At 58.0% G+C, this 15,273-nt stretch overlaps 1 protein-coding gene across 15 annotated transcripts in view; it reads left to right on the top strand.

Annotated features, from left to right (window-relative positions):
* EIF4G3 (eukaryotic translation initiation factor 4 gamma 3) overlaps window positions 1-15,273 on the top strand; it is a 58,932-nt gene that overhangs the window by 20,056 nt on the left and 23,603 nt on the right. For 3 of the 15 annotated variants that reach the window (XM_078379451.1, XM_072977406.2, XM_072977404.2), the window contains exons 4-9: window positions 473-577; window positions 5,917-6,012; window positions 7,032-7,145; window positions 10,363-10,395; window positions 13,856-13,876; window positions 14,622-14,801. In XM_078379451.1, coding sequence (XP_078235577.1) covers window positions 575-577; window positions 5,917-6,012; window positions 7,032-7,145; window positions 10,363-10,395; window positions 13,856-13,876; window positions 14,622-14,801 — 447 coding nt within the window. In that variant the 5' untranslated portion in view covers window positions 473-574. The remainder of the gene's footprint in view (window positions 1-472; window positions 578-5,916; window positions 6,013-7,031; window positions 7,146-10,362; window positions 10,396-13,855; window positions 13,877-14,621; window positions 14,802-15,273) is intronic. The other 12 variants (XM_078379456.1, XM_072977409.2, XM_078379453.1 and 9 more) reach the window with 8 other exon arrangements.

Below are 15,273 nucleotides of genomic sequence, written 5' to 3'. Positions count from 1 at the left end.
CTGCAGCCCTTCCCAGGGTGTGTGTGTGTGTAGGGGGTTGTATCTGTGGGTGTGTTGTCTTCAGGCATGATCCCGGGGATGCCTGTGGCAGCAGAACCCTTCGAAACCATCCCATCAGCTCCCCCCCCCAGCTCTGCCCAAGAAGCGCTGCTAGTCCTTGGCAGGGGTTGGGGGGGGGGTTGCTCCCTAGCACAGGGCAGCGGGAAAGGCGGTCTGCCAGGTGGCCAGGCTGGGCCGAGGGAGCGCAGCAGGTCTCCTCCTCCTGTGAGCCTGTGGGCAGGGTGAGAGCTTTTCCGCAGATATGTGCCAGCTCCTGTTCCCCCCCCTTCCCCATGTCTCCCTGACTCCACTTCCTCTTCCGCTCTCGCTCTTGCTCTCTCTTCCTCTCTGTCTCTCTCCCCATCTCTCTTTCTCTCTCGCTCTTTCTCTCTCGCTCTTACTCTGTCGTCGCTCTCTTTCACTCTCGCTCCAGCAGCCAGGAGGGAGGAGGGACAGAAGCTTTCCACCCCACCCAAGAGCCAGCAGTCTTTTTGAAGATCCAAGGGAACTGGTGCAAAGGATTCTGGGATGTGGGATGGTGAGTCACAAGAGGAAAAAGGCTGAGCGCTGCCCCGCCAGAAAAGCCTGGCTCTCGTTTTCTGATGGGTGGAAGACCTTGGCTAGGCGGGGCCCTGAACTCTGGGTTGGGGGGGGGAGCCCTGCCCGAGAGGCAGAGAGACCACACCGGCCTTGGGCTCAAGGGGGGCGGCAGAGGGGCGGCTGGCCTTGTCCTCTGGAGAGGGTTTCCCTTCTCGTGTTGCATCTTGAAATCCAAGCAGGTCCTGATACATGGTCTGAGAGTTGCGAGGGTTGCTTGGCATCTGAAAGTCTTTGCTGCCGGGTTGCCGCTCAGAGGTTAAGTTGGTTGACATGACTGTCTTGGGAGGGGAGGAGGCTTGCTGCAGGAGAGCGGGCCAGGAATGAAGAGCTGTAAGTTCCCAGAAGGGTGGGAAACAGCGTCCCTGGGGGGAGAGAGAGAGAGAGAAGGGGAGGAAGGAGGTCAGGGCTCAGGGCCACAGCATCCCGTGTCAGACGGAAGGGGAGAGGGGGGGCACACGTGGGGGAAGGGACCCCCGGAGGAGAGGGCTGACTTCACAGCAGCGCAGCAACAGGAAGGGAGTGTGGGCGGTGATGTGGCAAAAGAGGCACAGATGCCCATGAGATGGAAGGAGAGGAAGGGCCCTCTGGGCGCAGGGGGAAAGGGGGTAACAAAGAACAGGTCACCAAACACCTTCCCCCTGCCCCGCCCCGCCCCCCCCTTAAAATGACTGCTTTTGTGTATGTAACACAGTGGCTCAGCACTGTTGCTTTCAGAAGGGGGGGGGACCCAGTGGTCTCCTGCTTCTTGTCATGTACCTCTGGAGCCAAACCTCCGCCGCTCTTCTCCAGAAGAGAATGGATTGTGTGTGGTTTCCTGTGTAAATAGCAGAGGACGATGAAGCATGTGTACACAAACCTCTTGAGGGAGAGGATTTGAATGCTCTTTGCCCTTTTCTGAAGAGGACTGTCATCCTGCGTTGAGAGGTGCTTGGTGGGCTGCTGGTCCAGCCTCCAGCGCCTGCCTTCCCGAATCCAGACGTCCAGTCACGGTGCAAAGGGCTGTGGAAGAGTTTGGTGGCTAGCTCTGCAGCTGGCCCGATCCAAGACTCCTCAGAGGTGGCCTTGGCTGTTGGGGGTCTCAGCCGGTAGCTAAGGCTCAGTGGACGGGTTGCTGTGAACCCTTCCCTCCCTGGGGTTGCTGGATTGGCTGGGCGGCTGGGCGCTCTGAGCGTAGGTGAGGGCCTCCTTCTTGCTGCGTCTGCCAAATCTGATGAGCCCATTTCTCCTCCCCCCCCCCCAGCCCCACTTTTGAGCAGTATAAAAAGCGGTTCTGTCCACTTCCAGGTTGCTTCACCTTCACGGTGGATCTTGCTGCCTTGTGTGCGGCAGAAACACCATGGACCTGTTTCCCCCTGTCAGGACGGCGTTATCTGCAGGTTCTTGTAAAGCGACGGCGCACGAGGGGTCAGCTTGAACATGGGGCCCTGACCCCTCCTGTCATCCCTTTTGCCCCCCAGATCTTCAGCCCTGTGTCTTGTGCAGTAGTTTAGAAATCCAGTCTGGAGGAGAGCAGGAGGCTGCTGGCTTAAAATGACGCTACGGGCTCAGGAGCACACTCGGCTTGCATCTTCCACCCCTTTAAAAAAGAAGCCTGCCCCGTGGGTCTTTGCGTGCTTCTTCCACGCAGTGGCACCCTCAGAGCAAGGCTCTAGGTGCCACTGTTCGGAGGGACCCGGCTTGCTTACCGCTTGTGTCCTCCTCAGCCCTGTGGTTTCCGCACCAGAGGAATGTGTACAGAAAGTCCAGCGGCGCAGCTCCAGAATGGTTGCTTCCACTTTTGTATGTGTGTGTGTGTGTGTGTTGTGTTTTGAGGCAAAGCAATCCGTTTGCACTTTCACCGGACTCCCTCTTTTGACTCCTTTCAAGGCAGAGTTTGCTGACGTTAGCTTAGATGTTGCTTTCAGAGTGCCTGGCTCTGTTTCAGAGCTAGAAGGTGGTGGTTCACTTGCATGGAAGCAAGAGGGCTTCTGGAGGCCCGGGCTTCATGAAACATTGTGCAGATAGAGGAATGTGCCGATTTAGAGAGCTTTATGTTGATGGCAGCTCCTGGTGGATGATGGGATCCTTTTCTGAGGGACTCTTTTGGCCAGAGGTCTTGGAGGGGGTGGAAGGATGTTCAGAGATCAGCAGAGCTCCTCTGGTGCACAGGGATAGATAGACAGCCCCCCCCCCAGCCCTCCAAATGCTTTTGATCTCCATCACTTGGGCGGGGGGAGTTTGCAGGACAGGAAGATCTAGAAGGTCGCCGTTGCCAGCCTCTGTATGAAAGGGTGAGGAATTTGGGGTCCCTGTGAGATGGAGTTAGCAACGGCGTTCGTTAGCCAGATCCACTAGTGAAGGATTCACAGAGCAATGCTTTGCATTGGAGTCAGTGTACCCACCAGAGCCCTGGACTGAGCCAGTCGGCCTCAGGCCTGCCAACCCCTCTTCCCCCCCCCCCACTGGCCCGAGGGATTCTGGGCGGTCCTTTTCTCTAGCCAGGACGGAGACCCTTCGGCTGTCGGACGCCGCCGTGTGAGGAGGACAGGTTTCCCAGCAGCCCATAGGCAACCGATGGTCTTGCTTATGGACCAGGTGGCTTTCCTGCACCCAGACCCAAAGCATGGAGCACCGGGTGTGTGTGGGGGGGGGGGGGGGAAGCAGCGCCGTTTCCCAGAGAGGGAGCCCTGCCGAGGCAGAAATTTCCATGATGATGTTCAGAGCAGGAAGTGAAAGAGCTGCCTTGTGACTCAGCACTTTCTCTCCCCCCCCCCGCCCACCCCCCCCGTGACGTGGTTGCCGGTGTCCTTTGCCTGTTTATTCCCAGCACTGTTAGCGGGGGGGGGGGTGAAGCTTGTGTCGCCCAGCAGGCCTAGTGGGTGCCAACTCGATTGGGTAGGCAGAGGAAAACAAACCCCAGTGGCTGAGCCGGTTTGAGTCACCCGGTGGAGGGAAGGTTCCAGCCGAGCGGATTCCTGGGTAGCCTCCGCCAGGGTCCCTTCCTCGGCAGAGTCCTCTTCCCTCCACCCGGGACCAGGCCGGGAGAGGCCGCTGCTGGGCCCTCGAGTGCCTCCTGGCTTGGGTAGGTAGGTTCCTCTCCCTGCCCGTAGAAAGGGTCGAGGCCCGGGCAAGGTCAGTTCCCGTTTGGATGTCGGTTTTCCTGAACAGCTTTGCACGGTTTTAAATGGTTTCCATTCCTTATGGTGGTTACGTTCTTCTAAGAACCGCGTAGAGCCCTGAGGTCTCGGGATACAGGGTGGGCTGTCAGTGAGCGAGGACGTGGCCTCAGAGCAGGGGTGCTGGTCCTCTCAGTCTCCAGACCCAGGTGTCTCAGACTTCAGCTCCCAGAACCCCTGGCCTTTAGTCACAGTGGCTGGGGCTTCTGGGAGTTGAAGTCCGAAACAACCCGATGACCAGGGATGGGCAGCCATGGGCCACGCCGGAGGCTCTGCTTTTTGATCATTGGTGTTTGCGATGGTAGTTTTTGCCCCTCAGAGTCTGTGAGTGGCCCCAGGCAGAAGCGGGTCTCAGGTCAGCTCAGAAACCTGGAGTGGGTTGAGATCAAACCGAGGGACTGCCAGGTGCCACCTTTGGGGTTGGGTCTGCTTGTAGTCCAGCAACTTGCACCCCAATTAAAATCATCCTAGACATTTTTCTGTGCCAAGCCTTCCACTCAGCTGGGGTGGAAGGGGAGACAAGCCTCTGCGCCTTGTGCAAGGAGAGCCACAGGGACCCAGCAGAGTGGAGAAGGGGTTCGCTGGGGCTGCCCTCGTGGCCAGCAAGGCAGCCAGACGCCCACGCTGGCTGTCTGCCCTTGGAGGACTTCTTCCCCAGGACACCCCAAAGCAGATGCCCTGAGTTCCTCAGAGCCGCCCTGGGGGCCGACGGGCTTGCTCGTGGCCTCTGTGCTCTTCCACACAGGAGCGGCAATTGCTCAGCGTCTCTTGGGTGAACGTCTGAGCTGTGAAAACGACCTGCGCTTGCAGAGGGTCTTGGGGACCTGGAGCCGTGGGGGAAGAAAGCCCTCTTGCCCTCCTGTAGAAGAAGAGCCCCCGAAGCCTTCCCTCCTCCTGGAGTCTGAATCCTGTTTGCAGGCAGGGAGGGTGGGAAGGACGTCCACGGGCGAGCCTTCCCCGCAGGTGACTCTTTAGAGAAGCTGCTGCTTGGCTGGGAAAGGTGCTGGAGACACACGAAGGGCCCCCCCCAGCCTGAAAGAGGGTCTGAAGGTGTCTGAACAGCTTGCCTTGGTCCGAATGAGGGAAGGAGCCTCCAGGGAAGGGCTCGCCTTCTCTTCCAGGGCCCCCCAAACACTGAGTGCCACATGCCCTGGTGGAGGGAGGGCTGTCGAAGGAGGAGGTAAAAGCCGTTGGTGGGAGACAGGATCGTGTCCTTCCTGACAAAAGAGGCTGGGGAGTGTGTTCCAAAAAAAGAGCCCAGCCCGTTGCTGACCAGGCCCTCTGCAAACGTGCCTCTGTGCTGCCTCTGCGCAGTTTGCCCGCGGACACGGGGCTCTTGTCTTCCAAAGGGGCGCAAAGCCTCGGGTTGGTGGGTGGCTCCAAGGCAGCCCCGGAGACCTTGGGGCCTTGGCCGGAGGGCAAGATTTCCACAGCTTCTTGAAGGAACGGTGGCTGCGTCTGGGGAGGGACTGTCCCAGGGCAGGTCCGGTGGAGGAGGAGGAGGAGGAGGAGGAGGGAGGATTCCGGAAAGCAGCATGCTCTCCCATGCAAAGAACAGCTGGGTCTCTTTGGGCCTGCCTGGGGCACCCATGCGCTTGCACAGCCGCCCCCCCCCCCCGCGCAGACACACTCACAACCACCCGCCTGACCATCTTTCAGGAGGCAACATGGTGAGGAGCTAGACCAGGGGATCCAAACGCCCATACCCCCCCCCCAATACTGTTGGACTGCAAATCTCACTGATGAGAATCGACGGGAGTTGCAGTCCAAGGGCGTCGGGCTGGGGGTGCACCCAGTCAGCCCTCCTCGGGAGCAGGCGAATGCCCAGGCAGAGCCATCCTGGCAGGCCAGAGTGACCAGGAAGGGATTCAGAAGGACGCCTGCTCTGCTCCCATGTTCCTTGGTGGTGCATTTGGATAGAATGGGTAGCCAAGCTTGGAACAAAGGCTCATTGCTCCCCAGTCCGTGAGCATCCAGCTGTGAGAGGAGGTAACGGGGGGGGGCAGAGGGAGTCCCTTCCAGGAGAAGCATGGGTGGGAGAGAACGGCGCCCATTTTGCCACCTTTGGTGGTGGTGGCCAGTGCGGGTGCTGACCACATGCTTTTTTCCCCCTCTCTGGCAGGCCCCGTATCCCTCGGGACAGAACGCAGCCCCGGCCACGCTGGTCTATCCGCAGGCTCCTCAGACGATGAGCGCCCAGCCTCAGACGCGCTCGCCGGTAAGGGAGACATTCTTGGCTCATATTTCTCGTGCTGTGCCCACCTGCCCGCTCTCCCCCCCCCCCCATGCCTCCACCAAAGCCCTGGCCTCATCCTGGGTCACTCTTTTCTGGCTTGCTTGCCTGACCGGAAGGGGGCAGAGGGGGCTGGTTTCCTTCTCAGAAAGGATGCCGTGGGTGTGATGTCTTGCCACCCCAAGGGCTGCCTGCCCACTGCCCGAGGGGTTGCATCAGGCTCTTCAGGGAAACTCTGGACCGCAGAGGGTAGCAGGAAGATGAGATGCAGGCCCTCTGAATTGTTCCTGCCTGTTCTCCAGAAGCCCGTCATTTCCAGCGCCTGGACCTGCTCTGATGGCTTAAAGGCGAGGCTCCCTCTGTGTGGCAAATGCTTAGTCTTTCTCTTCTGGACTTTGCAACGGGTGGTTCAGGTACCCCTGCCAGAGAGACCCACGAGGCAGGATGGGCCCCAGCTCCTCCTTGCTCTGGCTCTGGCTGTCGGCTCTCCTGAGCATCCTGTGATCAGAAGCAGCAGCCTCTTGCCCCCCTCGCTTTCCTGCCCTATAGCTCCACCCCACCTGATGTCCTGACTTGGAGGGAGAAAGCTGTGCCTGGTAGGACCGTGTTCCAGCAGGAGCTGTTGTGTTAGGTCTTGTGTACTCCCCTCATCCCCTTGCCCCCCCCTCCGCTCTTGTTAGAGGGCAGGTGAGAGCCTTGGCTTCTGCGGCCCCTGGATGTCCTGTGTCAAACAGCCAGCCCGCTCTGACTGCGTGGACGGAGGGTTAGCTGAAGAAAGGGCCTCCGGCCGACTGAGTCGGCCTCGCCCAGCCCTCCCTGCAGGCTGTGGTTCTGCCCCAAGACAAGCGGGGAGAGCAAAAGGGAGGGACTCCCCACCCCACCCCCAGGCCCTCCTTCCTCCCCTCCCCCCCGGAGGGCTTTTCTAGAGCTCGTGTCACTGTCGGTGGCTAGAAGGAGAGCCTGACTCTAGAGCTGCATCTCTAAACCAGTTTTCTTGACGACAGCCCGGCAGAGCAGTGCCAGTCCATTGCACAGACCACTGGAAGCAGAGGAAGGTTTTGGAACAGAGTCCGGTTTACAGGTCCCTGGCAGGAAGAGGCTGGATAAAATACTACATTGTAAGCAATATAACAAACTGTACTCCCTTCTTGCAGGCAGCTGCACCCATAAGCACCGTTTCAGTTCTGTTACCTTTTTTGGTTTTTCTAGTTTTTTTTCCCTCTCTCTTATTATTATTATTATTATTATTATTACCACATTGTTGACTGATCTACAGAAAAGCACTGATCTCTCCTTAGTTGGTGCCTGACGGCTCAAGCGGTCTTGGCAGTTTGGAGGGGGGGCAGCCCCCTACCCCCCACCCACCCTCAGGTGGCTGTAGGAAGAAATTGGGGCAGCCCCCAGTCATGGTGGCCAAGTTGAAGGTCCACCAGCCAAGAAAAAGCTGCGGAAGATGCCCAGGATCTGGAGCGGTCAGGCCACTGGGGCATTTCTCCAACCCCAATGTGTGTGGGGGGGATGGTGGTCTGCGTTTCATTGGACCAGGGGAATTGGCAGAAAATATTCGAAATGGCAGGGACTCTTCCTAATGATGGAGGAAATACGTCGTAGAGCAGAAGCTGACTATAAGTCGTCGGCTATTTTTCTGTGATCATGAACAATTTTTTTTCTAAAAGATTACCCTGCGTGCAGTCTTTGCCATCCGTTGCGTTTTGTGATCATTACCAAACCATGACTAAAAATTGCTCACGTAACATTTCATTTCCGCCCCCCCCTCCTTTCCTTCCCCCTTCCAGGTCCAGAACAAATGCAAAAAAAGGACCCGACCCACCCCGGCCGAGCTCTGAGCAGCTCTTGCATTTTGTGTTCTGGGTTTAGCTTCTTCTGTTTCTCTCCCTCCCTCCCCCTCACTTTGTGGTGTTGAGGGGCGCTCGGTCAGCGAGGGGTGAGGGGGCCGGGTCACCCATGCCCTCCCCCGGGGTCCCGGCTGCCTAGCTCTGACCAGCTGTGGGACGGAAGCCCGCTCCTCCTCCCCGTGACCCCGCTGGGTCCTTCTTTCCGTTTCTGCCTCCAGAGGTGGTGGCGGGGGGGGGGGAGCGCACAGCCTCAGGCTGGATTCCCTCCTCCGACTTCAACAAACTCCCTGTCAGTTTTCTTAAAAAGAAGAACATGCAAGAGTCAGTCGCACAAACGGTGCCGGCTGCTTCCTGTCAGAGGAAAGAATGGAGTGCCCTTTGGAGTCCCTTTGTTTCCCCCCCCCTTCAATTCTGAATCCCGGTGGTGGGGTTTTTTTTCTCCCCCTCCCCCTCTTAAAAAGCAGCTTGGGAAGGGGGACAGCTGGGGTCTTCCTTTTAAATGGCGAGGGCACGCATGCCTGTCCTTCGAGCCCCGACTCATCGGCTGCAAACCCACCGGGGCACCTCTGCGCAGATGGGTTTGGAATCGAGGCCAGCATCTCATGGACAAGAATGGGAACTCCTGGCTCTCTTCCAATAAACTCTTTAAAAGCCCCCCCCCCAATAAAACCACCACCTTTGTTTTTAATCTGAGCCAGGCGTGACTACAGTTTGTTCTGTTGCTTACAGTCATCAATGGGGGAGAGAGAGAATTGTCAGCAGGAATTAGAGCACCAGTCGTGATGGGGGCAGAATGTAGGTCTTCAAACGAATACTGAAGCTTTGCTTTTTAAAAATAAAACTTGGGATTTACTTCATAAGCTTTTGGTTTTCCCCTAATGTTTGGATGGCAGGGTGTGGGGAGGGGAGAAGGAGCCGACAGGGTTTGTTTCCTCCTTTTCTGAGCTGGTAGCCGTGAGACTTTCTCTGGAACAGTGGTCAGACAGGTCCTCCTTTTGGTCTTGGGCAGACGGATGCCGTTTATCTCCTCTCTGAGTGGCTTTTTCTGTCCCATCTTGGGTCATGAGCTGAGTGGGGTTTTTTTGCCCTTCGCTCCGGCCACTTGTGCCTGCCTGCCCCCTTCCTCAGGTCAGGTATGCGTCTTTCCTCCCACCACCCCCCTTGGCAGAAGTGGGAGAGAAATGCAGAACTCTTAATTTCCGGGCTAAATTAAACCTGGTCAGCAGCAGCCGGCTCCTCGCTCTGAATCCATATGCCCCTCTGCCAGCTGGAGGGTCAGCGGGATCTCAGGGCTGAGAAAACGAGACAGAAAGGCTGTGTGGAGCTGTGCGGGACAGTGCAGGCCCTTTGCTCTGATCCCCCAAAGTGTGGGATGTCGAGGTTTGGCCCAGAGGAGATCCCTTCCTAGTCTGCCTGTGGAGAGAGGAGAGAGGAGAGGCCTTCCCGCCCAAATGGCCTGTTTGGTGGGTGTGGAGGCAAGCGGGAAAGAGAGGGGCTGCCCCTCCCTCCCTCCCTCCCTCCCTGCTGAGTCTGAATCTGGGAGCTGGACCGCACATGTTGTGTAAGTACCACCGAAGAATGCCCTTGGGTGCTTAGAAGCACGGCCACCTGCACGTCCGCTGGCGCACCACCCGCTCCCTCCAGGCCCTTCCAGGAGAAGGTAGCAGTCCGCGGGGAGGCCCTGCCGGTTCCCTGGAGGCCTGCTGAACCCCGTCTGTGTATTCCTCCTTGTAAACGCATTTCCAGGCTTCTCCATCGCTTTCTTGCTCATAGCAATTTTCCTTTTTGCTGTTCTTTGGCCAACGCTCAGAAAATAATCCATGTGTGTCTTGCCCTTTTTTTTTCCTTGCCTGTCTTGGGAAGAGAAGAGGGAGCGACCGGGGTCTGCAGCTCTCTTGAGCCGTTGGGCTCCTTCCCACCCCACCCCCACCCCACCCCCCTTGCAAAGCAGGCCCCTGCCACAGGCGCTCGGAGGCAGCCGTCCCAGCCACACTCTGAAGGTTTAGAAACCCAAGAGTGGCCCAGACGGGGAGCAGCCGTCCTGGGTCTTGCTGCTTGCTCCCGAGGTGCAGCCATGCTACCTGGGGGAGGGGGGTGGCCGTCCCACACACACACACCCACACACACAGAGCCACACCCCTACCCTCCCTTCCGGGCAGGGCGAGGAGAGGCCTGCTCCTGCTTGTCCGGATCCCAGTCGCAAGGCTTCTGGCGGGCCCCTCCCCTGCGTGGGGTCTCCCCCGTGGCTCTTGGCCAGGAGACTCTCTGGGCAGCAGGATTGACCCCGGGGGGGGGGAGGGGGAGGGTTGCCTGACACTCTCTTGCAGCAGAGCTTCCACCGCGTTAGCTGTTCCCCTGTTTTCTTTCTTGTGGGTTTTTTCATTTTGCATACAGTGTGACATTTTTGCCTTCTGTTGTGGTGTTTCTGACTCTCTGTGCCTTTCCTTTTTGTGTCTTTGTTTCTCCCGCTTCTCCTCAGTTTGCCGCGGGGCCTCGACCAGCCCATCATCAGGTACAGTACCCACCTTGCCCCCTTCCTTCTCTCACCCCGACTCCCCTGCTGCTCATGGACGGGGAGAGGCGGGAGGTTGGCTGGCCGCTCTGCGAAGCCCCCGCCCGCCGCTGAGGCTCTCCGGAGTCCTGCTTTCAAGGAGAAACACAAGCCTCTCAACCAATGGGGGCCGCGAGGCTTTGGGCTTCCCACACTTCTACTAATTTTACTAATGCTGATGAATGACCTCCCTAATGGCACTCCCGGGCTTAGGTCGGCTCAGATTATTTTGGATCTATTATTTATTTGTTTAAAATATTTTTACCCCATCTTTCTCTTTGAAAAGAACCTAAGGCAGCTTCTAACATTGAAAGACACCATTTAGAGAAAGAGACTGGGGTTGGTTCCTTAGTTCTTCTGGGGGAAGGTGCCAAGAATTAGATTTTAGATTAGGGATCCTTCAGTCTCGAGAGATGATGGGAACATGCTCTGAATAGAGGACGTGGAAAAGCATCTCGTGTGGCTGAGGAGGCCAATTCGAGAGTGACAAGAATGACCCTAATCTTACAGGGGACCATCTTGTCTTGTGCAGGATGAAATCCCCAAAGTATCTGCCCCTCCCTGCTCCCGAGGGCCGCATTTTGCGCTTAGAGGAAGGGCTGGCTTTCAGCTTTTAGGTGTGGATTTGTGTGCCAGGGTGAGGCAGGGCTAGATGAACCCGGGGGAGAGGATGTTGGGGAAGGGGGTGCCTTACAAGGGGCCAAGGCCAACGGGCCTTCCGCTCGGGTCAAGCTCAGAGCAGGCGGGGAAGGGGGGGGGTTGGCAGCAGGAACTTTGTCCTGTGAGTGGACAGCCTACCAAAGAGTCATCTCGAGGTCAGAGGCTCGAATCCCTTCTTCCTCCTCCCCTGGCCCAAAGGCATTCGAGAAGACAGTGGATCTTGAGGTGCCCGCCCTGGTTTTACCCCCTTAGAGGTCTCAGCACCTCCCACCCACCCACCCACCCTTGGGTGCCTGTTCTATGGGGACATGAGTGGGTTCTCTGTTCTCGCTGCTGTCCGGTGGAATACCTTTCAGTCCGGCAGCTTTGGGTACCTGAGGGATTTTTTTTTTTGCTATTTTTTTAAATGGATGCCTTTTCATTGGATTCTTGAAACATTTCAACTGTGCTTGCTTTTATTGGGTTTGGCCGCTCTTAGTGCTTTTGTGTGCCGTCGGTTGCCAGGCAGGTGGAGTGGATGTCATAGATCAGGAAATGACACCTAACAGTTGGAGGTGGCTCAGGAAGAGATTTTTAACTTAAATCCAAATCTTTACGCTGCTCTGTGGAGCATAGCTGAAAACATTGAAGGACTGCCCGGTTCCAGAACTGGATTTCCCCGTGTGCTTTGTGCCAGACGGCATTCACGCAGACGACCATTTGGTGGTGCCTTTTGGTCGTTTTACAGGGAGCGAGGAGGCAAAGAGGTGCAGAACGGGGCGGGCTCATAGGGCGGTGCCATTGCCATCGCACGCGGTCCTCCTTCCGCCGAAGCTGATGGGGGGAGAGCAGACTCGGCCTCCTGCGGTTCCTTTTCCCTGAGGTGTCGGGGCACAGACTGCGAGTGAAAAGCCGGCTTCTGCCCAGCTGCTTGGTGCTGGTCTCTGGTCTCTGCTTAATCTCCCTGGGAGAATCGATTGTGCTCCGAGGCTTCCTGAGGGCTCCCGAGGGGCGCCTTTGGTGGCACCTGCTGCCTTCTTGCTCTGAGCCGGTCTTATCCTTAAATCACCTGGATTTGCTTTGGATAAGCATTCTGCACCTATGGGGGAGCAACATGAAGCTGTTAGGAAAACAGCAGCAAATTCCCTCCGTCGGCGAGAAAACGAAGGGAGGGTGTAAAGAGAGGCTTTGGTGACTAGGGATTGCCTTTCCTTAGCTCTGTTCACGGCAGGATTGGGGGATCCCCACTTACGACCTCCAAGGGCTTTCCTTCCATCCAGCCGAGCGAAGGCTGTGGATTCTGTTCAGCCTCGGCCCCCTGAGACCTTGTGGGCCCTTCTCTCCTGTCCTGCTCTGATTCTGCCATGATGCCAGCGTCTGCTTCCCCCCCACCACCACCACCACCAGATTCTCTTCATCTCTTGTTTGGAAGCCCTGTGGCTCAGCCTCACGCTCGGCGGCTCCCACTTTTGAAGAGGGACCTGGCGGCTTGCAGAGCCTCAGTCAAAGACCATGGAGATGGGGGGGGGGGTTTGGACTCCAGGGTGTCCAGAATGCTGGCTGTTGTCGTTCAGAAGGGGCAGACCTGCCTGGTTCTAGGTCTGACCCCGGCCCCGTGGCTGCCTCGGCCAGTCCTTCACCCTGTTCCTTTACCTCACCGTCTCAGAGGACGAGGGGGGGGGGGGTCAGCTAGGCTGGCTTTCCCCCAGATGCCTCATTGCGGAAGATAGCCTCAGCTGTCTTGCTTCCCCCCCCCCACACACACACACACACTCCAGCCCCTTTGGTCTTTTGGCCCAGAGTGGGCTTAGGCGAGATTCAGAACAGGCAGCAGGCTTTTCTGGAGCCGCAGACCTTCGGCAGGGCAGAGAAGGGAGTCTGCTTTTCCTCTGAGATGGGATTTTTTTGGAGGGGGGGCTGTGTGTCTTCACAGCCTGTGGTGTTTGCTGCCATCCTTTCCTGTCCTGGAATTTTGTCCCTGGTATTTCGGCACGGCATGGGCTGAAGTGGGATTGGTGGAGGGCCGAGCCAGGGCAGGGATCTGGCCATGTCCTGATCCGGTTCTGTCCTGATCCCCCCCCCCCCCCGGGGATCTGTTTGCAGCTCTCTGTCCTGGCAACGTCATTTGCCCTCATGGCTTGACACCCTCCCTGCCCCCTGCTTTCCCCCCAGAAGAACAGGAAAGGAAAGGAAAGAGTTTGGCCAGGCTGTGGGGAATCAGCGAGGCCACGATTCGTTCCTGGGTCATCGGAGAGTGACATGTCGCTTTGGGGGCGGTTGCCAATGCCCCCACCCCACCCCATTCGAGGCTGTCTTCCCTCCCCGTGTAGCTTTCTCTTCTCTTTTCCTGCCCTGGGGCCAGCGAGCTTCCTCCCTTCCAGCGCCTCTCTTTCCTTTCTGCTTAGCCGCCCAGCAGAGGGCCCAGTGCTCTCAGGCCCGGCGGGGGGGGGGGGGGGAGAGACTGCAGTGAGGGGGGGAAGGAGGTTCCCCTGGCCAACGGACAGAGCTTTCCGCTGGCAGGTGGACACCAGCTAGGCCGTGTGAGGCTCGAGGGCAGCCGAAGCCTCTCCTGGTTTGCGAAGGCACTCTGGTGTCCTGATGCCGGCTGACCTCAGGGAAAGGGTCCTCCTTGCCCTGCCTCAAAGGGAGCCGGGTAGGAAATGCAAGGCAGGAGGTTGTATGCTGGATCCCCTTCTCTTCCCCCCCCCCCCCCGGTTGACCTGTCTGCTGTTCCATTGGCTTTCTTTCTATTTCCTGCTGCTTTCTTGCTTCGTTGTTGAAGGGAGGATTCAGACCTATCCAGGTAACCTTTCACTACTGGTTCTGCATGGCCTTAATTGTCTCTTGATCACACTCCCCACCCCCCATTGGATTGCTAGATGCTTTTATGCCTGACCCACCCTTTTTGCACACTGGCTTCTATGGACAGAGGCCTGCACCGACTCAGAAAGGGAGCCCCCCAACCCTTGACCTGCCCTGGACTCTGGCTTGGTTGTTTCCTTCAGGTTGATGCTTGTGTAGTGGGAGAAACTAGTTTAACATCCCAAAAGGGGGTTGTTACTTTTTAAATGCAAAAGAGAAGGAGCAAAGGGGGCGTCTCCTGAACAGCAGATGCTGAGAAAAGTGAGTGTGGGGAATTGCCCCCCCTGGGGAGGGGGGGCTGCTTCTTCTCAAGGGTCACATCATCGTTTCTTGACTTGAGAACCTGTTCTAGAGATGTGGCTTTCTCCAGTCTTAAAACTCTCTTTCCTCCCCCCGCCCCCCCCCCCAGCAGACACAGACAGACCTTTTCAGGCTTGTGGCCTCTGGCTTCCTATGTTCATTTTCTTCCCTACCCACTGGGGTTGCTCTGGGAGTCTGGGACTTGTAAGCCAGGGTCAAGGTGGGCTGTCTGGACAGGGCGCTTAGTGGTGAGCCTCTTCGGAAGTGGACAGGGCCACCCCCAGGTCCCGTCTCCTCCTCCTCTTCCTCCCAGTGTGGCGGGTTGGTCCCTTCATGAAAGTGGCTGGTTAAAAGACTGGGCTCCTCCTGGCTCCCCCTCCCCTCAGTTTTTCCAGAGGCCTCAAATACAGCCTCCCAGGGCAACGATCCAGAACAGCAGCCCTTCCCTCCGTCCCGGGGCGCAGACACCCACCGCCGTCTATCAAACCAATCAGCACATCATGATGGTGAACCACCTCCCGATGCCGTATGCAATGCCCCAAGGACCCCAGTACTGTATCCCTCAGGTAAGGCTGCAGCGTTGCCCCCTCGGGCATTGGCACTCAGGCGGGGGGGAGGAGGGGGGGAGGCCGTACGCGGAGGGGTGGTGGGCCCCTCTTTGCCTGCCTTGTGCCATAGAAGATCCCGCTGTGTGTGTGCGTGGCCCGAGCCAGTGTCCCGGTGGCTCCAGTGCCCCCCCCCCCACACCAGGGTTGGAAAAGGCTCCAGGGGGAGGTTTCCCAAGGAGGTGGCAGCAAGTGTCAGGCAACAACGAGGCACGGGGGAGTCCCTCAGGGCAGCTCCCCTTTCCTGCCCGCCCCTCCCGCCCCGTCCAGAGGGTTGGTTTTGATTCCCGGCGTGGCCTTTCTTTCCCCCGGGGGATCAGGAGCAGCCTTGGGCGCCTGTTTGTGGCCGTCTTCACCTCAGTGGGCAAGACGCGGCCAGGGAGCCACTGGACAAGGAGGAGGGACTGCCCAGCGTGCCGGCCCTGGCCCTTCG

This window comes from Pogona vitticeps, chromosome 7, assembly GCF_051106095.1.
Source record: "Pogona vitticeps strain Pit_001003342236 chromosome 7, PviZW2.1, whole genome shotgun sequence".
NCBI classification, from domain to species: Eukaryota; Metazoa; Chordata; class Lepidosauria; order Squamata; family Agamidae; genus Pogona; species Pogona vitticeps.
This window is presented reverse-complemented; position numbering and strand designations above follow the sequence as displayed.